The 22,284-nt window shown below is 41.9% G+C and overlaps 1 protein-coding gene across 41 annotated transcripts in view; it reads right to left on the minus strand.

Moving 5' to 3' along the window:
* The window catches only part of SLC6A6 (solute carrier family 6 member 6), a 116,781-nt gene that overhangs the window by 12,245 nt on the left and 82,252 nt on the right, over positions 1-22,284 (minus strand). For 36 of the 41 annotated variants that reach the window (XM_085516858.1, XM_085516857.1, XM_085516871.1 and 33 more), the window contains 8 exons: positions 20,680-20,919; positions 19,883-20,017; positions 17,421-17,655; positions 11,915-12,047; positions 8,801-8,935; positions 6,814-6,917; positions 6,576-6,700; positions 2,235-2,347 (listed from right to left, as the gene is read on the minus strand). In XM_085516858.1, the coding sequence (XP_085372984.1) occupies positions 2,235-2,347; positions 6,576-6,700; positions 6,814-6,917; positions 8,801-8,935; positions 11,915-12,047; positions 17,421-17,655; positions 19,883-20,017; positions 20,680-20,919 (1,220 nt within the window). Of the gene's footprint in view, positions 1-2,234; positions 2,348-6,575; positions 6,701-6,813; positions 6,918-7,361; positions 8,569-8,800; positions 8,936-11,914; positions 12,048-17,420; positions 17,656-18,003; positions 18,099-19,882; positions 20,018-20,228; positions 20,295-20,679; positions 20,920-22,284 lie in introns of those variants that run through there. The other 5 variants (XR_014934834.1, XR_014934835.1, XM_085516875.1 and 2 more) reach the window with 4 other exon arrangements.

A 22,284-nucleotide genomic window follows, 5' to 3' on the forward strand; every position in this document is an offset into this window, starting at 1 on the left:
AAGCAGGCTTTGTTGTGAACTAGCAGCCCCTCTTGTCTGAACTTGTCTTTTCTGTATTGGTGAGCAGAGTTCTTCTGGCTGAAGCTCTGGGACACTTCATCAACCACGATGAAACTCTTGGTACAGTTCCCATACAGAGGCCTGGTAAGCTGTTTGCACAGATAAAACAAAACCAAAGCCCTGAACAGGTTAGCTAAAATCTAACCAGCTTTTGTACTGACTTGCCATGTGAAAATCACACGTAAGGTCTGTAACCTGAGTTAACCAAATTTGAATAGAAGTTCAAAGTTTACTGGAAAGCAGATGCCTTTCACCCACTGAGCACAGTGACTGCTGAGCTCCTCATGAAAACATCCAGAGATCACTCAGCACTTTCCACCTGGCAAGGTACAAGAGCACAAAGACTACTGAAAGCCTGAGGATACCATGGACAACCAAGGCTGCCTCCATAAAAAGGATCTTTATTTGGAGTGTATACGTTATCTTAAAACCAGCCATTTCTCACAGGGAATCTATGAAACATCATTCTGTCATAGATTCCTCTTCCTACCCAGTATCTCTTTCCTTTTACACAACCCAGAAGGGCTTTATAACAACACCCCTTCTTTGACCACGAGCTGAAACATCTTTTTGAAGAGACAGCTGTCCAGCAGTAACCCCATTGGATTTTGTTGCCTCCTGTCTTGTTATGACTTCTGAAAACTGGTTTTCCTCCTAAACACCCTTTGGTCTGATTTGATCTTAACCTGCTCTGGCATTCCAGAAACCTGCTTGACTGCACTCCAAAAACAACCCACCAACACAAAACCAAAGCAGAGGGGTGGAGGAGAGAAATTAAGCGCTCCAATTAGTTTTAATCATTCTACGCACTGAAGAGCTTTTTAAAATTACCAGACAGCTTCCAATTTGCATAAGCACAGACTTGCTGAACCACAGCATTGGAAACCTGTAAATTCACTGTGCAGTGATTGAAAGTTGCTCATTGGAGTTCAAAGATTGAAACGTAAACAGCAATTTGGGCCAGAGTATCAAAAACATAAGAGAGAACAACTGGCTAAAAACCTATTTAAATATTTATCTTCACACAAGAGAGGACAAATAAACATTTCACCCTCAACGACTGAGTTTCTGTAATCCCAGTTGTTTTCCATTTGAGTGCAGAAAGCTGCCTGTTGCCCTGAAAGCTTCAGCAATTTTGAATGTGTAGTTACTGCATAATCCTTTGCCACATATATTTCCTTGAGGTGAACCATCTAGAAATGATTTACAGGCTCACTTGTGAAATTCAGTTCAGCATTCCTATAAGCAACCGGTGAGAAAAGTAACGTTAACTTCTTGGACTAAACTTTTTGATTTGTTCGTGGTCACTAATTAATAGCAGTGCATGCTATGCAATTAGAACACTGGAAGTGTTCTGTACCATTCAGAGACACTGAATGCACACGGATGTGAAAGTCAGCAGGATTGGACTGTAAAGCCACCACGGATACAGGGAGACATTCTGTGCTTTTCGTGCCTCATGATGACGCTGCAGTTAGAGGTTTTCTGGCTCTCGGTAACCTTTGAAGTCAGTACTCCATTAAGCTATTAATTCTTACAAAGCATTTTAATGGTGGTGTCTACTAACTGCAGGTGATCGCAAGGGCATGAAATACTCTGTGGAACAGATTGCAGTCTTCTTGGATATAAGGAAGAAGTTCTTTTGATAAGGGTGGTGAGGCACTGGCACGGGCTGCCTAGAGAGATGGTAGTGCCCCATCCATGGAGACAGCCAAGGTCAGGCTGGATGGGCTCTGAGCACCTGATGGAGCTGTGGGTGTCCCTGTTCATTGCAGGGGGGTTGGACCAGATGGCCTTTTAGGGTACCTTCCAACTCAAAGGATTCTAAATTCCTAAACTCAGTTCTAAGTTCTTCTCCAAAGTAGGAAAATAATGCAGCATAAAGGAAATGCTGGTATTTTGGGGACGGACTGCACTGATATTTAGGTAAGGGATAACGTCTCTCTTGCACTCTCTGCCAGCTCCTGATGACAAAGACTTGCTAAGCAACATCATGCTATCAGTCAGCAGCCACAGATCTATCACACATAGCCCCTGCATCAAAAAGCAACACAGATGAATTCCTCATAGGCAGCATTAGAAGAATTCTCCTCTATAATTCATGCCAGCATAACTGGCTTTGCCCAGTTAGCATCGAGATGAGAAGTCATGCACCTCTTACCCATTGTACTGACCTGGCTATCCAGTCCAAGCAACAGAAGCATAATAAAAAAAAGGATTGCCCAAAAGGTGGGCAGTGGCATCATGGACACAGCTTTTGGGTAGGCAATGAAGGCCAGGCCTGGACCTAGAGAAAGAGAAAATAGGAAAGGGGGAGGGGAAGGGAAGAGAAACAGTAAGTCCCAGCTCTTTGGTAAAGGTAGCACACTCAAATGCAGGAATGCCTGGTTCCGTTCAGATAAATCCAAACGCGGCTGGAAATACCAGAAGTGAAACAGTTTGGCTCTTTTATCTGAAAACGAAGCACGCATGACTACAGCAGAAACCACAGGCCAACCCCCGAGGCATTGCTAACTGATCGCCAGTTTTAACATCTGTCTCAAACATGCCAGAAATGGAGGTGTTCCTACACCTGCCCACAGGGACACAGGTCAGTTTTGGGGTTGGGGGGGAGAAGGGATGACCCAGGGGAAGGCAGAACCCCACAGCTAGCCCACGTGGTCATGATGAAGGTGATGTTGATGAAACCCTTTTGTATGCAGGGAAGGGACTCTGCTCCAGAAATTCCCAGGGGCCTTCACTAAGGCAACCACTGCCTCACTCTGGACACAACTTCCAAAACCGGCTTTTCTAGAGCAGGGTTTGCACTCTCAGAGACTGCTCCTTTGCTTCTTCAAACCTTTACTGCTGCACTGATCAGGCTAGTCCTAGCTCTATCAGCTGAGGTCCCTGAAACAAATGCCTTCTGCAGTTAGGAGTCCTGCAATGTCACCTGGCCAGCTTAGGCAGACCTGCCATAGTGACACTGACTATGAACAACATGACCCACAGCTGTAGGATGGGTTGCAAGAGGGTTGGGACTAGAGGCTGGCTTTTCTGCCCTGGAAAACAAAGGCTTTTGGTTGAATGCACATTCCTAACCTGGCTCTTGCTGCACCATGGACCACTCACACCCACACACCAAGCATTCCTGCAGTGGTTTCAGGTACTGATCTGCAAAGGATTGGCCTGGAGCTGTGTGCTATCAGCTATAGCTTGGGAGAGTTTCTACTGGGAGAGAAGGAGCCCTCTCCAAGTGTGAGACAGGAACATGATGAGGAAACAGGCATTTATGGCAAGCTCTCAAATTGGCCATAGAAACTGAATTTGAAGGCAGATTTAGATACAGATTAAACCCAGAAATACCTGGCTCAGCTTTAAGAAGCCTTGAAGATTAACACTTTCCAATTTTGAAGTGGATTTAAGCCATTTTCAAAAGGTAAAAATGAATTATTTTTTAACTCCTGCAGCGTGGGGACAGAACTCTGACCTCTAAGACTGCTCTTCCTACCTCCCACTTTTCCTTTCCAACAAGAGAGATGGAAAAAGCAAGAGAAAGAGGTAAAAAAAAAAACAAAAACAAGATGATTTTTTTTCCCCTCAAACTAAAGAAAACTTTGTCATTGAAAATGACATTGAAAGTCATTGAAAGTATTTGAACAGAAATAAATACAAATTAGCCAACAATCAAGCAACTAATTTTACTTAAAATGAAACACTGCTAAGATTTTATATGACAGAAGATACAAAAAATTGGTGTATGTATCAAATCTGGGGGAGGGAGGGAGTTGTACCCCAACTCAATGGCTACAGGATGTCCTCCCTCAGGCAGAACTGCTATTAGATGGCATTTGCAGTTAATCTGTGCAATTGATGAGACAGATGTAAAACTGCTCTCCTCAAAACCTGCTGCCATTCTGTATGCTTTGGCCATTAAAAGTGTCCCTGCACTGCACTGCGGTCAAACCACAAGTGCCCTAATCCCTCTTGCAGCTTTTATGTTATTGCACGTGTGGTGAAATATTTCTTTCAGCCAAACAGAAATGCAGTATAATTTAAGCAGGACTCACTGTGATGTTTTTGTGCCTACAATGCTTTGCTTCCTCCCTTTAAAATCAGATGTTATTTATTAAAGGTCTGACTTCTTTGGGAAGCCAAAGGAGGTTTAACTCTGGTGTAAGCCTATTAAAGCCAGTGGAAGCCAGCAGGAGCCACCCCTTGCTGATTACAAGGTGTGCTGGGAGCACTGCTACAAGGCTGAATTTGGCACAGGTTAAAAAATAAAGTAAAAATGTGACCATGACATTCTTCTGCTAGCAAACTTATTGATGTTTCCTGGATGGCAGGAGGGCAAACAAGGAAATAAACAGTGTCACGCACAGGTCACAGGGGACTTAACGCTCTGGGCAGAGATGAAGGCAAGCAACAGGCACTGCCACTGCAGATGCTATCTTCTCCTCAGAGCTAGAGCCAAACAGAGGTGCCTCTGCTCACCTTTTTTCTGATCCAGAGGAGTAGTTCTGACCTTGTGTCATGAGAAATCAAAAAGAAAAGGCCCAAAAAAGAGGCTGTACCACCTGAATGCCTCTGCTCTGAGAAGTCAGCCCCAGCTCCTGGCTGGGGCTTCCTCCATGGCCCTGTATGTGCCCTGGGACGCTTGTCCCAGCGGGACTAAATGGTCTGTAGCATCTCCACACCAGACCTCTGCTGAGGAAGGCAGCAAAGAAAGCCATGGGAAGCTGTTTGGATAATTTCAGCAATGCTTACTATCATGTAAAAATGTGGCTTACGATGTTAGCCAAAGCTCAGCCAGAGGTGATGGACAACTCACTGAACTGCTGAGGTGTTTGCATTGCCCGGCCACCAGTAACTAGAGCTGAACTGAAATGAACTTGAAAACCTTAAGGAATCAACACAAAAATAAGCAAGAAACTGAAAGCAAAGTTCAGAAGCCAATCGGTGCCCTCACTGTCTCAGCTATAAAATTGGGATTATCATACCAATCTTCTTTGACAAATACTATGTAAACACTAAGTTTGATGGTCAATTTGCATTAAAGAAATCAGTCAGTAATGCAGTGCTGCTATAAAATTGTTTACTTCTTAAAAAGGCCAAGTGACAGGAAACATCGCTGCCTGTTTATCAGAGATTTAATTAATCAAAATTAGCATAAATATTGACCAGAAAAAAAATAATACAACCACATGCAGCTATTTCAAAATGCTGCTCTTGGAACTGATCCATCTAGATATTATAAAAAATGTGCTATTTATGATTCATTCAATAGGATTATTCCCTTGCTTCCTGTTTTCAAACAAAGCAATCAACTGGGGATCAAAATAAGCACTGTGGCCAAAAGCGTTAACTAATTGCACTTGCAAGAGGTTTGCCAATTGTCAATCCAGTGGTGCCACCAATGTCATTAGATTTTCATTAGCTTTTGTCAACTGAGATATTCTTTCTTAAAGACTTAACTCCTGGAGTCATATGATTAGGAGATATATTGAATTTTTCTTCACAGGAGCATTCTTCCAGAGAAAAGCTTTCAAATGCTACGCAGGAGAATTAAAATTGAAGGAAAAGAAAAAACAAAACATAGAATCAGAAAGAAATGTCAAAAGTGCACTCAAATGACATTACTGTTATTTGAATCCGATCAGCTTTAAGATTGCATCAAGGCTGTTGAGGCCTGATTTGTTATATTTGAATTGTAACTCCCATCTAAGCTGCCTGCGCTGTGTGCAAATACATTGCTACACCTGCCCTCACAGACAAGATACGCATGGGGAAGAAATGTCATCTGTCACAAATGTCACAGGCTGTGGGGATTTAGCCTCCATCAGCCGCACGTGCGTGGCTGAACGTTAATGGGAAGAACACTTCTGAAATAAGGGAAGAATAAAAGCGTGCATCCAGTTTCAGAAAGAACTTCTCACAGTTATATCAACCTCATCCTGGAGCTACAGAGGACAAGTGCAGGACTGTGACAACTAGAGTTCCTATGGATGGCATGGTCCACAGGAACCACGCAGGAGAAGGAGCTCTCCAGTTTCTCTGCCTTTTAGTGAGACTCAAGAATATATGCATGTATGTCCCTTCCAAAGGCCAAGATAATACTCCCACTGCTGTGAGCAAGCAAAAGTAAGCTATGAAAAATGCATCAGTACTGGCTATTTGTGTTTGAATGAAAATAAAGGTAGTCTGAAAAGAAGGATGGAATACATTTTTGAGTCAATGACATTTTGGACCCTAGATAATGGTGTGGTTATCGTCCCTCTAATCTCAACTCAAATGGATTAGAACATTCTAGGAAATATATTCACTGCTCTGTTAATCAAGAGAGTAATTAATACAACCCCACTAACCATCACTGCCCTCGATGAAAGCCCAAATCAACAGTGTGCTTATTGTTCTGGAGATCATGGGAAATCTTGTTCTGTTTTTTATTGCTTAGATGTTAGCTGATTGAGTCTGCAGAACTTTGCTCACACGCTAGGCGGCAGTGCCCACCACCACTGCCACCAATACCATCGTACCTGACTCTGCCACATCAGCAATGTTCACCCCTTGCTCTTGTGCCATGAAGCCCAGGACGGAAAAAATTGCGAAGCCAGACACAAAACTGGTACCACTGTTCAGGCATCCCAGCAGCAAACAGTCCCTAAGTCACACATATGTCATGGAGCAAGTTAATTAAAAAAAAATTAACCCATTGTCCCTACTTTATTTACATCATTTAGCTAAAACACTAAACCCCCTTAGATGGAAACTTGCCTATAGCAGTTGTATTTGTACTTGTTGTAGCTCCCCAGGGAAGTCATTGCTCCTAAGCAGATTGCATATGAGAAGAAGATTTGTGTCCCTGCATCTATCCAGACCTAAAGGGAAAGACAGAAAGACTGTTACTAACAGCACTGCTGCATCGCAACCCTCAACACAAACACACAGTTCAAACTATACAATATCAACAAAATAATTGATTCCAATGAGGGTGATAGATATGGGATCAGGGAAGGGGGTGGGGGGAAGAGAACATCACATTTGCAAACTTGGCTTTTGAAAGGAAAAGAGAATTGTTAGCATCACAGCCCACAAGAATATCAACTCTTCAACAGTTCCAATATTCCCTCCCCAGAGAGGCTTAGTATTTCTGGTCTCTTAGTCATTCAGCTGATCCTTCCTGTTGGTGCAACAATAACCGTGCTTCAGAGCAATAGGAAATGCAGAAGTATTTATAAAACTGCTCATTTCTGTTTTAAGTCCATTCAATTAGAATCAGCTGACAGTGACTAAACTGAGGATGTGAAAAGCTTGAGAAACACTTTCTTTTACTTTGTTTATTTTCTTAATTTTCTAACTGTTTTTGTAACTATTTAAATGCAAGATAAAAAACCACAGGGGAGGGGGAAAAACAAGCAAAATACAATGCACTGCATAAGATGCGTTATCTGACCTCGTGATTCTTTCTTCTGATTATAGTTTAAAAACATATACAGAATTAAATAACATTACAATATGAACTAGCTTAATAAATACAAAGAAAGACATCAAAATGCATCCACTGAATTACATCTGTTCACTTCTTTCTGCAAATGCAAGCCTGCTAACATCAGTAGAAACCACCAAAGAAATGGAATAAGTAAGAATGAAGACTGTAACCATTATTTTCTCCCTCCCACCACTGCTTTCCAGCACACTCCTGACTGGTGGTATCTCCTTGGAGATGATGCTTGTGTCGGACTGAGGGATGGGACCTGCCAGCTCGCACAAATCTCTTTTACGTTATCAGCTAATACAGGGTTTAAGGCTAACAGTGGATCATAAAAATGATGGAGTCCCATAAAAGATAATGCATTCGTAAAATATAATGTCTCCTATAAACAATGTATCTTACATAGAGGGCAAGACTAGAGAATGAAACAAGTTTCCACAGTGTTTCTTTCAATTACACTTTTCCTGCTTCATTTATTTACCTACCATTGGAGTTTTATTTTAGCCAAATACTCAGTAGAAAGAAATAGCAAAGAAAGACATTGTTCTGTCTCACTGTGATAATCACTCCATTATTTTCAAGGATCCCTAGTTTTCTATTTTTGGTTAAGGGCAAGTGTATTGCTTTGTTTTTAGTTTTCTTTTTTTCATTTCTCACATGATCCCTATAGGATGGTGTGCTGAAACGTCCACATACTTGTCCTTTGTGAGCACAGACTCTTCATCTTCATAGCCTATGAAAATAGTAAGTCTAGCTGCCACTCACCAAGGCAAACTATCTTCTCTGCCCCTCAGAAAGCAATTTTCTCCACCTTATAGCATCACTTCATTCATGTCTTTCCCAGTCTCCTCCTTCAGAGCAGTAGGTACTAAGGTGACACTGGTACTCACAGTTGCTGTTTGTTGCTCCATCTGTGAAGCTCACGTTTCTCTCCTTTGAAACTAGACTATGCTCATTAAAAAAAAATGCATCTCCCTTACCTTACCAACAAGAAAGCTGAGATTGTATAACAGGACAGAGTTTACAGCCTCAGAGTCCTTTGACACACAAAAAAATACACATGCACACACACACATATATATGAAAAGATGCATTAACATATATAACAAGTGACCTTCTCAAGCAGATCTCTGGAAAATACAACCCAGCATTAATGATCATGTTATATTTGGACCTCAAAAGACTGTGGAAAAAAATCTATTGCCATTACATCACCACCATCACCCTCCACCATCCCTCTCATCCTGCTCCCCACTCCTGGTTCCATACCTGTGGGTCAGCTAACCGTGAGATATCAGGATAAAGATAAAACTTGATGCCTTCTGCAGCTCCAGGCAGGGTCACACCACGGATGAGCAGAACAAGGAGCATGATGAATGGGAATGTGGCAGTGATGTACACTACCTGGGAATACAAAGAAATCATACAGTTAGTCTGTGGCATTTGATGCTACATCTCCAAAGTCAAAAGAGAACCAACAGTGGGAATTCAATACAGAGACCACTTCTGCTTTTCTTCAGCTGTGTGGTTCTGATGCTAACCCTGTTTGCTGTGTGGCCTCACCACCATTCCTATAGGCAATTTCAAGGAGCGCTTCATTTGGATGGAGATAAATTGGTCCACGCTCCTGCATCTCCCTTCCCTTCAACCTGAAGACATTAAACCCTTCTTCAGGTTGGCATCAGCTTCAATAGCAGTAATTTCCAGTCCCATAACTTTTTTTTACCCCTGCTGCTTACTCAGCATCACCACTAGTGTAAACTAAGGCTCCATTCATGCAGTTTTGAGAATGTTTTTATTATCTTTAACTTCCATTTCTACTCTATTTAAATAACAGCCTGCTTCTTTTCTTCGTTATCTTTCTGCTCATCTGATGAAAGAGCCCTTTGCTTTAATCTCCAGCAGGAGGGTTAATTTAGCATGCATTTGGACAGTTCTATCTTTAGACCCACACTTTCTGACCTCTAACATCTTGTTTTCTTTACTCATCAGTGTTTTCTCTCATTTTTCATGTAACCGCTGTGTTACAGTGAAGAACCACTGAGTCCAAGAAAGGACTTTTTTCATAGTCAGATGATCCCCCCCAGGTAACTGCAGTTTGCTGACTTGATTTAAAACATATTTTTGTTTTCCAGAATTTGTTTAGCTACAGCAAAGCTCTGGGGATGCACCATTCTTCTTTTTAAGTGTGTCCTCTGAGAGTAACCAGGAGAACTCAAAGCCTCCATGGCCATAATAATTCATGGTGACAGACCTTTTCACACAGGCCCTTTTAAATGCCCTCTTTTGAAATCTCTGTATATTTGCCCCTGACAAATAATATGCCTTACACATTAGCCCACTTTCACCAAAGCCAATGGATAATAGGTGGTCTTCTTTGCTTTCTAATTTTTAATGTGATCCAGGTCTATGACCGATTAAAGTTTTCTTACCAGAACAACATCCCCATATGTGCCCACAAGAGCTGAACACACAGCACTTACAAAGTGGCCTTTGCCCTCCAGGTAAGAATTCTCTTGTAACACTGGAGGAATTTTGGAGATCAAACACAACTATTATTTTTTCCCCATAATTTAGTGTTTATTTGTCCAACATGCTACTACAAGATTTAAGTGATTTCCCCCCACTCTCCAAAGAGCCATTAACACACTGGAACCCAGGGAAGTGCTATAAACAGCGATCTGCTAAAGTAAACTAGACTTCTCAAATAATTCAAGTGCTCCATTAGAGTTTACGGTTTACTTTTGTTTGACCCCAAAGTTAATGGAGTCAACCAGAGACTTTCCAATGGTTTTGCTGGGCTTTGGCTCCACACCCCTATGAGCTCAGGCACTGTGGAAAGGAGGCAGTGAATTCCTACTGCCAACTTTGTCTTAGAAGATGAAAATTTTGATGGGTTTACTTGAAGTAAAACCTGCCAGATAGCTCATTTTAACCTGTTAAATTCACAGGGATATGAAATAATGTGCCATAGGGAACCTGGAAAATCCCTCAGAGCCACCTTAACCTCTACCAAACAGAAACCAGGCTCACAAAAAGTACTGCAGCAACGTGTGCTTCCTCTCTGCTGCTATGGGAGGTTTATCATGCTCTCTTTTACTGTAAAATTTACACCATCATCTCATCGGGTCACTTCAATCAGCAGGAACAGAGAATAAAACATTTTTGTCAACATGTACTTTAGAGGTGTGGAAGCTGTTCTCTGGGACACAACTGGCAGGAATCCAGAACAAGGCACCAGCATGATTTTAATGAGGCTCCGTGATAAAAATCACAGAAAGCAACATAGAAAACGACAGTAAAACAAGCAGTTTAGTCAACAGTGGAACTAATAAGGACTGGTTTCCTAGAGAATTTTGTCCCCCTGTTGATTCTGGAACACAAAAGGAGACAAAACTGCTAAATAACGTGTTTTCTGCAGTTGAGAAGCTCATATTAGCTCTCTGCTCTCAAATTCCCTAAGGTCTAACAAAAGATGAGTTCATGCACTAGCTTTTTCTCAGCTAGGATGCAAACAGAGTCGCTCCCTTCCACCCAGCTGACCAGAAACATGTGGAACTTCATATCCTAAGACCTCCCTATCTCCTATTAGATTTACCCAAAAAACTGACTCAACCAATAGGTTTGAAAGTTAGATGGCATCAACAGCCTTTTCTCAGGGAAACAAGGCTTAAAAGCACTACTGTATGCAAGGGGATAACATCATGCTTCAAATTGTTTAGTGAGTGGCCAAGAATGCTATAATTTGTTTCTTGTGCTGGAGTAGGATGAGGCGCAGGGATGATGTAACTGTTATCCTTTGGAGAAAAACACGACTCCAAAGAGCACATAGTAAGCCTAAATAAAAAATATAACCAGGATCTCTGTTAAGGACAGTGCCTGTAAACAAGCACCTAAGTTTAGTCTTTTCTGTCTACACAGAGCTCTTAAGTAAGCAAGCGGCATTTCAAAAATGCTACGCATCCAGCATTTTCCACTGGCTTAAAACATCCCTACCACAGCTATGTTAACATCCACCCCATTACACTGAGAATGAACTTGGCTGGTGCGATAGCATGGGCAGGGAGTGCAGAGCTCTGCGCATCATAAGCCTAAGACTCTCCAAGCTCATTACGTGCATCAGTGGGATGCTTGTCCTCAGAGAAGCAAAACATGCCAGTGTCTGCTTCTTGATGCCATTCCAGGAATGGCTACTTGACTCGCAGGCATTTTGGGCACTGGCAATGGTTTTCCAGAGGCAGCTGAATCCAAATCCCTGCTTTATTCAGTGCAAAAATACAACTATTTGCAAGGCAATTATGAGCACATTTAAGAAGAACATTACTTTGTATCCCTGCTGTCTACTAACTGCAGTGATTGTAAAAAGGGTGAAAGAGCACTTACTTTCCCAGTGGATTTGACTCCTTTCCAAATGCAGAAGAAGCATATCACCCAGACAAGGAGGAGACACAGTGCCAGATCCCACTTGATAATACCAATATCTTCAATCCCTGAGGACAAGCTCAGTACATTGCGCCTAAGTGTATGAAAGGAAACAAAACAAGAGAAAGAGGCATGAGCAGCGTGATACTGAGTCTTGTTGTGATGTCTGCAAGTACAGGATGGTGCTTGGGGCAACACATGCACGGGTAGATTTCAGCCTTCTGCCTGCTAATTCAGAACAGCTTAAGTGAACAAAACTAAGCTGTGCATGCCTAGATCTCCCCTAGCTTTGTGACACTCTTTTGTTTAGGATGTTGTGCAGCATTTCATTTTAAGCTCTTTCAGCAGCCCACAGTTACCTCAGTATGAGCTAAGAAACTATTCTGAAATCAGTGTGGCTTTTACATTTTTGCTGCTTGAAGGTGTAAGATAAACTCACCCCAGCACTGCCCACCTCCTCACTCCATTGCAGACATTTCTCACTATCCTACACCCACGTTTCTTCTTTCCATTACCCGCATGGCCCTGCACACAAGCATTGTCTTGCCTGCACTCAGTGATCACTTCCATACCCTGAGCTAGCACAAACTATTTGCTGAACTTAGGTTAATAAATAAAAAGAGATTCCTATTTTAAGATGGGTCTTAAGGATTAGGGCCAGTGTAAGCTTCGTACGTGGATCCAGCTCAAAACAAACCACTGAAGTTTGTTTTTTCCTTGAATTAATTAAACATTTTTGTTTGTTTGTTTCAACTAGAGAGGAAATAATAATGAATGAAGTCACTGATGGAAAATTTGCAATTAAGTTTTTGGAAAAAAACCTAAACTGAGCAGCTTAATAGGACTCAAACCTTCATCCGTCTGTTTTTGTGATTCTGTTGACCAAATTGACTTGGATTACCTGTGTGAATGTGTTCTCACATCAAACACTTTATTCTCCCTGAACGGGTGTGCATTTTGTTATGGGAAAGGACTAATGGCACCAGACAGGGTAAGTCTGCTCTAATCAGCACAGCTATTCAACAGTTACGAAAAACCCCTCAGTAATGAATGTCTGGCATAGAGTTGCAGTCCTGGTTCACCTGAGACTAAAGAAATCAAGGAAAACTCACCGTGAATACACAAAAGAAGAAATGACATTTATATGACAAATTTCTGCTGCAACCTCTCATGGCTTTTTTAAGAAATAGCTGCCAATTTTCCAATTTATGGGCAGTTCATATTAAAATGTAATAGGCAACCTATAGATCCAGCTCTCAGGAAGCACTGAATAATTAACTGCAAACACATTTTGGGATAAGGATATCTATGGATGCATTCAGCTGAGACTTCATTGCTTTTCATTAGTGGAACTGAAAGTGAATGGCTGTCTCATCCAAACTATGCCCAGCAGCCCTGTCAAGCTCTCCTGGAAGGCACCCCATGGGTCACTGAGAGCCAGCTATGTTACTTCTCTGTGGCCTGGCAGCAAGCACACAAAGTGATGTGCTACCTTTCCCTATCTTGAATTATCTGGTCTCACAAAGGCTCCTTACTACCTTAAGGAATCCACTCAGAATTACCAGCGAGTCCTCAAGAGTTAAAACTGTTTCATGAAACCTAAACCAGCATTTTTTGCAGAAAAAAACCACTCAACCTGGATTTGCAGTGTCCTGAAAATTCAGCTTCAGGAAGCAGCAGAACCCAGGCTGTGCCAGCACCTCTTCAGTTTTGTTACACAACCCACTGCTACCTAGATTGAGCAATGCTTGCTCACCTCACTCACTCAACTCTCTTCATGCTATGTATGCACAAAGTTGTTGCTAATTATAATTTATAGTCACGATGCTGTCATTAACTGTCTTTAATATTGTATCAGGCAACAGGCTGGGGCTGAGTTCTTTGCAACCATGAATTCCTGAATTTTATTCATACTGTTGTATCTTCTAGTGATGTGTAGCATGGAAACATAACAGGAGCCGCAACTGGCTCTAGAACATAAACAAAAACAAATCGAGGAGAGTTATGCAATCCTTGAAGGATATTCCAGCTCATTAATTAAGTGAATGCAGCCAGGACTCGCATACCAGGAAAGGCGAGCCCTGATAGACATGAATAGCTCACACTGAATCAGTACGTACCAGAAAGCTATTACAAAGGAGAGCATGAAGCAACTGTTCAAATTCTCCATTTCCCCCACAAAGGCAGAGACAGCTGCCCTCGATTTACTTCATTTTTGTGTTGCTCCCCTCAAGATTACACGCCATGAGCATGTGATGGTCTTTCTTGGGATTTGGGCGAATGAAGTCTGCTGATTACCCAATATCTATAAACACTTGGCCAGCACCAGACAATCAGAGGTTTTGTTCAACCATAATTACCCCATAACAATTATCCTTTATGCATTAATATGTGTGTAAGCCTTTAAGGTTTGGGGCTTTAAAATAAAGTCTTCAGAAATAAGACCTGAAGCATGTGATACCAAGAGGTAAGTCCCTGATACAAAGCCAGATTTGCTTAACCCCCTTTTATTGCTGCTCAAGCAAGCATGTGATTTGCACAGAACATTAATTCAAATGAACTGAAATGTCAGGCTGTACTATATGTCCAGCCAGGCTGAGAAGGACACGTGTTCTTCAACATGAAGAGGTTAATGCATCAATGTGGTCAATTATATCTCTGCAGCGTTAGCCTTACAAAGCAGGAGCGATGAGGACACTACATAAATCTCCCACAATAAGAACAGCATTGGGTTTCAGAAACCAAATACTCAAACCCCTAAATTAAATTGGAATTAATTGTGCCACAAAGCAGATGGATATCTTCAGTTAAAGGCTATTTATTGACCTGTCCTTTTGAAGTAGGTAGCTGGCTGGCTGGCAGCTGGCATAGTCTATGATGGCAAAGTACTCATAAAGTTCTTGAGATTATTTTTAATTTCAGAACCATAAAGCATAGTAGTATAGCCTTGTAAAATCTACGTTACTTTAATGACAGCAGAGCTGAGTGATCTCTCTCTGTCCTTACTTGAAGACACCAGTAGTTGTTTATGCAGAGAGAACAGCTATTTTTAATACTTCTGTACGAGCAGTGAGTCCCGAAGGCAGCTCAATCTGTTAAGGACAGTTTGCTCGTGATGAAACTGTGAGCTATGGACAGTATGTCTGTATTATTAGTAGTATGGAGCCAAATCCCTCCCTGGCACAAGTCCAGGGAGGAGTTTAGTTCATGATGTTTAGAAATGCTATTTGAGGACAAAAGTTAAAGTGGCCACAAAGAACACGGGAAGCTGCCTCCATGAACACTGGTTGCTGAACAACCTTTGCTCTGCTATGCTAAAGAAACATGGGGGCACAAACCTATTTGCCTGGGGAAGGTGGAAGGAAAGGGAAAGCACTGTGAGGACTGAGAATTTCCTCTTCAGCCCTGGGCACCCTCAGCCTGACTACATGCACTAGGCAGTGCCTACAGGAGGATTTCGTACAGCTTGTAGAGTTTTGAGGGCAGAAACTTGATATATTTTAGAGGAAAGTTAACTAAAAGTTTCATATCCATGGGGACATAATTCCCCCAGCCCATAAACACCCTGTACCTGCTGCAGGGCAACCCATGGTGTCTGGTGTCCCCCAAAGTCTTGGATCCCATTGAAGGGGTCCACCAACTCTCCATATATTCCTTATACCCTGCTGCTCTCCTGCCTTTGAGTTCATTTCCCATCTTAACTTGCCCTACCTTCAACTACTGTCCCACCTTGCTGGCTTCTTCAATCTTTTATCACGCCTTTTCTTTTACTGCTCACTTTCCCACACAAAGCCTTACTCACTCTTCTTTATGGGATCAGTCACCTTCTCAGTCTCCTAAAGAAGACATACCAGCTGGGGCCTCATGGAGACAAGTGAGTTGCTAAGTCTGTGCACTGCAGGAACAGAAGCTCCTGGGCCAGCAGGACAATTCTGCAGCCTGATCAGGAAGCTCCTAAGCTCATGAATGGTACAAGAGGACCAGCGAGCAAACTTACTGCACAAAATTAAGATGAACACACTGCTCCTAAAGTCCTGGGAGAGTAACTGTATGTCATGGCAGCACACGCTTCTTTACCAAGGCCTTGAGACCTTTGAACATCCTACAAAAAACAGCTGTTCACTTGGATTCAAGACCCACTTGGATTCAGAGTGGGAGGGTGCAAAGGAGTAAGAATCGCTTCCTCTTCTCCCATTACTTGCCTTCAGGTTTCCCAAAATATCCAAAGGTGCCATTTATCAAATCTTTCCTTACTTGCTCCTCCACTCACAAGGGAGGAAAACACCTGGGAGAGTATCAGTCACTCAGCAAGAAAAGGCAGTGTTTGTGGCATGGGGAAAACAGCTGCTCTTTCAGCCAGCACCCCATTCCTCACATTGATCTCCAGTGTATTTTGACAAACTGCTCATCAAGACCTGCTCTGCACTCTGTACTTTGGCTCTTGCATTACAAATTTTAGCACAGTTCGTAATACTATTTTTTGTAAACCTAAGGCATGCCAGATATATTTGGCATGGACATAATTCCCGCTGGGGCTATTGGCTGAAGCTTCCTTTTAAAAATAGAGAAGTAGGTACAAGTTCATGGGGGAACCAAACAGATTTTAAACATGTTGAAAGATAAGCTGGATCACAAACTCCTTCTACTGCTAATCGATTATCACATCAAGCCAAGAAAAAAAGAAGATTTTCTTCCCAAGCTATATATAGATCCTTTGGATTAAAGTTCCCCTACAGGTGTCTTCCTCTGCTGCTATGTTTTGACGACTGTATAAACACTCCGAGATTTAAGGTCATGCCTGTTCAGAAATAAATTATGCAATATAATTTCAAACTTGAAAAATAACAGGGAAACTGAAATAAGCAGCTTGAGCCTGACAGAATCCAGGGATCGAGTAGAACAGAACTCCTCAAGGTCTGCAGAAGAAAATGATGGAAGATGACCAGAGAAACCTATAATACAGGACAACACCTCTGCCAGTTTTACTGAGGAGGTCATGCCTTGTATCTCTGTCAAAGTTATATAAGTTATATAAGTTAAAATATATAAGTTAAATATAAGTTATAGCTTCATGAAGTGCACTGCAGATGATAACGGGAAGAGGCAACTACAGAAGTGGTGACTTGTCACTGTTTCTGTTTTAAATCCCTACTGCCAGGACATCTGAAGTGACTTGTTTCTATTCTCTTGCTGAATTTGGAGAAGCCCAGACAAGAAATGAACTGGATTTCCTCCTAACTATATATTACACTGGGCTGTTAGGGCTCCCTGTACTTTCTAGGCTGAGTGTGATTATACATCCAACAACCTCCTCTGCTGCTCCCAGACTTACCAGTCTGTTAAATGAGTGACATCCAGAGCCATTCTCTTCTTCTATCTAGCACTCCCCATTAAACTTCTGCAAAATCTCGTGACCCTCGGCATCCCCCACAGCATACCAAAGGCGCCATGAAAATAGAGTACTTACTCCCAGAACTCTGTGACAGGAGAGGTGAAATTAGTGGCATTCAGTGATATCCAGAGGGTTTTGTTCTTCCTGAGAGTGTCTTCCACGCAGGTTGGCGTGTTCCACTTCTGGTGGCAGTGTGCCCAGGGCAGGACGCTCTGGAACGACTGGAAAAGGTAGTAGAGTCCCCAGGCCAGGATCACAATGTAGTACACGTTCAGAAGGGACACAATCACTATGGAAGCATAACCAATTCCTGGCGAGAGGGAAAGAAAAAGGAAACATGCACAGATGTGATACGTGGTCCTTGCTAGGGTGCCTTGTGAGGTCAAGGAGCTGTTGCAACTCTGCAGTTCCTGCTGTGTTGTGGACTTGTATCCCACTCTCCCACCCTGCTGTTGGTAAGTGAACTTCCACATAAGTGCTGACTTTGACTTGTACTGGCACTCAGAGCTTCAGGCTATGGTTTGCTGAGATTGAAGGGGAAGAGATGCAGGGAATCTACCCAATTTTACCGTAACCCAACTATATCAGGCCTTATGACAAAAAAGTTAAAGCGTTACACTTTATTTATTTGAGTTACACAATCTCACATCTCGGGTACCTGCTTGGGTAACCCCACCCTCAGCACACCGTCCTGCCATGCAGCTTCCCCAGAGACAGCTTGGCTGTGCACCACTCTTATCAACCGGCTCAGCTCTGTATGTGTGCAAAAAAAGACAACTCTTGAATGAGTTAAAAAGGAAAATTCCAGAGTTATCGAAGTGAAAGCTGCTGTTTCTGACCCAATTTCAGTTGTGCAAAGGAAGCACGATATTTGTAGCTGTTATGGTTAATTAGATCAATGTTTAACTTAGCTATCAATATTTGACGATAAAAAATGTTCCCTGTTTGTTTTCAAAAGCAGGATCACAGGCAGATAAGGCCGAGTGCTATACAACTTAGGGAGGTGGTGGAATGTTGTTCCGGTGAAGGCTTTAATTAAATACCACAACTGTTCTCCTGAAGCTGCTATCTCTCTTACCTTGGCAATTAAGCACCGCTGGCTGATCTATACATGTTAAGTCAGAAGCAGTCACTATTTTTGTAAATACAAAGTGAAAGAACTCTGAGAAGCCTCATTTTCTGAAAATCTTTTAGTATATAGACTACGCTACAGTCTATAGCATATAAACATGCAGGAGTGAGGTTTGGCACTTAGGAAGGACAGAAATAAAAAGGTTTCCTTTACAAAACTTGGAGCAGACTCCCCAGAGAGGATGAAAAGCCTACGAGGCTCCCTTTAACAACATCCTGATGGCTATCAGAGCACCTGTGATATCTACCTTGTGTTTGTAGCTTCAAACCTTATTGTAACAGCAGTCATTACCAGCAGAGTTCATCTTTAAACTAGGTGTAAGCAATCAGACCAAGTGCTATTTATTCCACACAGCTGCACTTCATTCAGGATATACAGCTAGCCACATTACTAGAGCAACAGTTTCTCATTATGGACGCCTGGGAGATTGCTATTTAAGCTAGGAACATTCATTCTTCCTCCTTTAGAGAAAAGGTTTCATAGAAGTGGGAGGAGGAGGAAGAAGAAAATGGAGATAAAGCAGCACTATTACATCAAGCTCAGTAGCACTCTGAGTTTTAGGTGTGAATGTAAGCTCCAGGGAATGCCCTCCCTGCTGCGTGGAGTGATGTAAGGGCTGGGTAACAGCAGCAGTGGCAGAGCTAGGGATGTACCAGTGAGAAATGCCCCTTCTTTCTGAATGTGATTGGGAAGAGTGCCCCACTACTTAACGCAATTATTCCTCATAGTTCTACATGTGCTGTTAGGCTGCAGAAGGGAATCTACTCACAAGGCAGCACCCTCAGTGATTTTGCTAACCTGCCCTTTGTTTTTTGTTCTACTTAACTTTCAGAGTAGCGTTCATATAATTCCTGTGAGCACTGAATGATTCTTCATTTGCCAGCAAAAGCCCTTGAATAACAGGAGACCAACACGATTGTTTGCCAGGAAACCTCAGTTATGACCGAAGTCCTGTCTCTGAATCCTGCACAAGATGCCATGCAGGTTTTGGTGTTATCAGTAACAGACGAATGACGCCAGTGATAAGCTCTCATATGGCCAAAGCATTTTGACTTCCAGACCGGAATGATATTTTGAAGATGTTTTTGCAAAAGGGCATGTAAAAGGTGCTAACTTTCTAAAACAACACACTGTATGATACCAGTGAATAAAATGTGCAGTTGCCTTTTTGAGGCAAAATATGCCGTTTGTTTCTCACTTATTGGCAGTTAACAAGATGACTGCATCAAAATCAATACAACTCTTTGTCCTTCAGACTCTCCTACTTCTACCTTTCCAGGAACCAATATCATATCTTCAATTATTAGAGCAAATAGCTGAATGAATAGACACAAAGGGAACTGCATTGCTCTTCCTGGTTTACAGAGGTGTCTTCAAGCAGTAAGGGACAATTAGAGATACTAACCAGTGAAAATAGGGCAGATCTTTTCCCAGCATGTAATTCCACCTTCAGAGGTATACTGTCCTAGCACCACCTCCAGGAAAAAGACGGGAAGACCTCCCCCAAACAGGAAAATGAAATAAGGAATAAGAAATGCACCTGTGGAGAAAATATAATAGCATAAAATGAGGATAAAGTGAGTGACTCTACACAGAACAGTTTAAAAATTATTAACAGATGTATAGAAACAACAAAATATATTTGATACTTTAATAGCAGCATTCAACAATCTTAGTTCAGAGGTATTTTTGCTCTTATTTATATACTGCAAGTGCAATGGGCGCATGCAAATGGAAGGGCACTGTCTTACCTTTTTTAGACGAAAATCTGCAATAACAATGGGGTTAGGCACACAACAATTTCACGTGACTCAGAACGCTCTTACTCTGAAATCCAACAGAAACCATTGTTTGATGTTTTGTCTGATTATTAACATCGAGTCACTCCCTTAGCTTGTGTAACTCTCTATTTGAACTGTATGACAGAATAGGAGTCTATGATAATAGCGTATCAGAGTCAGACTCGATAGTAGCAGAACAAAAGAGTACAAAAGGTTCAGCAGTATGAAACTCAAACCACTGTTGGTTTTCCATAGAATTTAACAAAATCTATTAAGTAAAAAAACACAATCTCTCCCAAAGATTGGTGAAAAAAAGGCAGAAAACAGATGTTGAATGACTGTTTAAAAACGGGAAGAAGGCACTAAAAAGAGCAAGTATGAGGCAGAGAGACTGATTCACAAGAAGGAAATAAATACTCACCTCCGCCATTTTTGTAGCAGAGATACGGAAACCGCCAGACATTGCCTAAGCCAATAAATCCCCCAGCCACGGACAGCAGAAAGTCAATCTTGCTCGCCCACTTCTCCCTCTGGGGCGGCTTTCCTTCTGCCTCATCCTCAGGCCGCGTCCCCGGGCTCTTGCCAGGGGAAGGTTTGAGGATGTCCTTGTGGAAATCTTTCAAGCACTGAAGCTTTTCCTTTGTTGCCATGTTTCTGCTTTCTACATAGGAAAAAAAAAAAAAAGAATATAATAATAAGACACTGGGTTCATTAAAAAGTCTTGATAGGTAGAGCTCTCTAATGCTGCAAGAACTGTTTACTCAAACTCAGTTCCATAAAAAAAGCAGCGTTATTTATTGAATTAAGGTGTGGAAATACACACACCTGCTGCCTTCACTGACCAAGACAAATAAACCAGCATGGAACTCTGTGGCCGCCTCCTTACTGTCCTTGCAATACAGGGGACAAAAAGGCTTGACACTGCTGCCTACTTGCTGGCCACAGACAAAAAAGCTGCACAGCAAATGGCTGCACTGAGCCTTGACTGCACTATGGATTCTGTCTGCAATACAGGCAAATGTCTCAAGCTGCTTCCATGTCCATAATAAGGTACGAATCACTGCATTTGATTCCTGCTCAAAAAAGTGAAATACAGCAGAACGGTACCTCTCACATTTTCAGATAAAACCTCTATTTCCCAATAACATGAACCATCTCACATCATTTATTGCCTGCAATTTCCTTTTCCCGTAGTGCTGTAAAGCTTTCAGAAAACTCTATATTCATAAAAACTGGAATGGAAAGTCATTTGTCCCAATCAGCCTGCAGGAACTGAACAAAACCTTTGCAGTTTATTCCATTTTCATAACTGTACTGTTTTCCCTCGACATCAATAAATGGACAAAAATAAACCTCTTGGTTCAATTATCACACCTATGCAGCAACTGAACAATTTGCTTCTTAGTTATTTAAAAATCCCGTGGCATGAGTCACCTGATGCAAAACCCAAACCATATTAAACAGTTGCCTACCTTATGATTTATATACTAAATTTGTAGTATACAAAATTCAGAGGTTGCGCAAATAATAACAGCTAGAATTATTATGTATAACAAGTGTCTCTTTACACAGATTGCCTAATGAAAATAATTCAGGAATAGCTTGTAGATTGTAAGTAAAACCTGAACTCAGGCATACAAGGACAATTCATTCTTCATTATAACTCAAGTGACTTCAGCTGGATCCAACCAGCTATTTTTGCTTAGTATTTTGATGCTGAAAACCACGTGAAATTTTCACCAGATCCAGGCAAGCCAGCAAGTTTATTCCAGACCACAACCATTCCCTGCTTGTATATGTCATTACAGGTGCAGCCATAAAAAATCATGCTTCAGATTATCCCAGTTGATAGCTGCAAGCCTCCTACCTGCCTGCTGGTTTTGATCTCTAACCTGATTTAGCTTGTAGCAGTGACCTGAAACCTGTGCTGACATTAGCTCTGCAGGAAGTTTTTAATCCGAACATGATTCTGAGATAGATATGCATCACTGTACCCGTAAATCTTTCCATGCACCATGGAAAGATT

This window comes from Coturnix japonica, chromosome 15 (assembly GCF_054131305.1).
Source record: "Coturnix japonica strain WE chromosome 15, WE-NBRP24, whole genome shotgun sequence".
In the NCBI taxonomy this organism is placed as follows: Eukaryota; Metazoa; Chordata; class Aves; order Galliformes; family Phasianidae; genus Coturnix; species Coturnix japonica.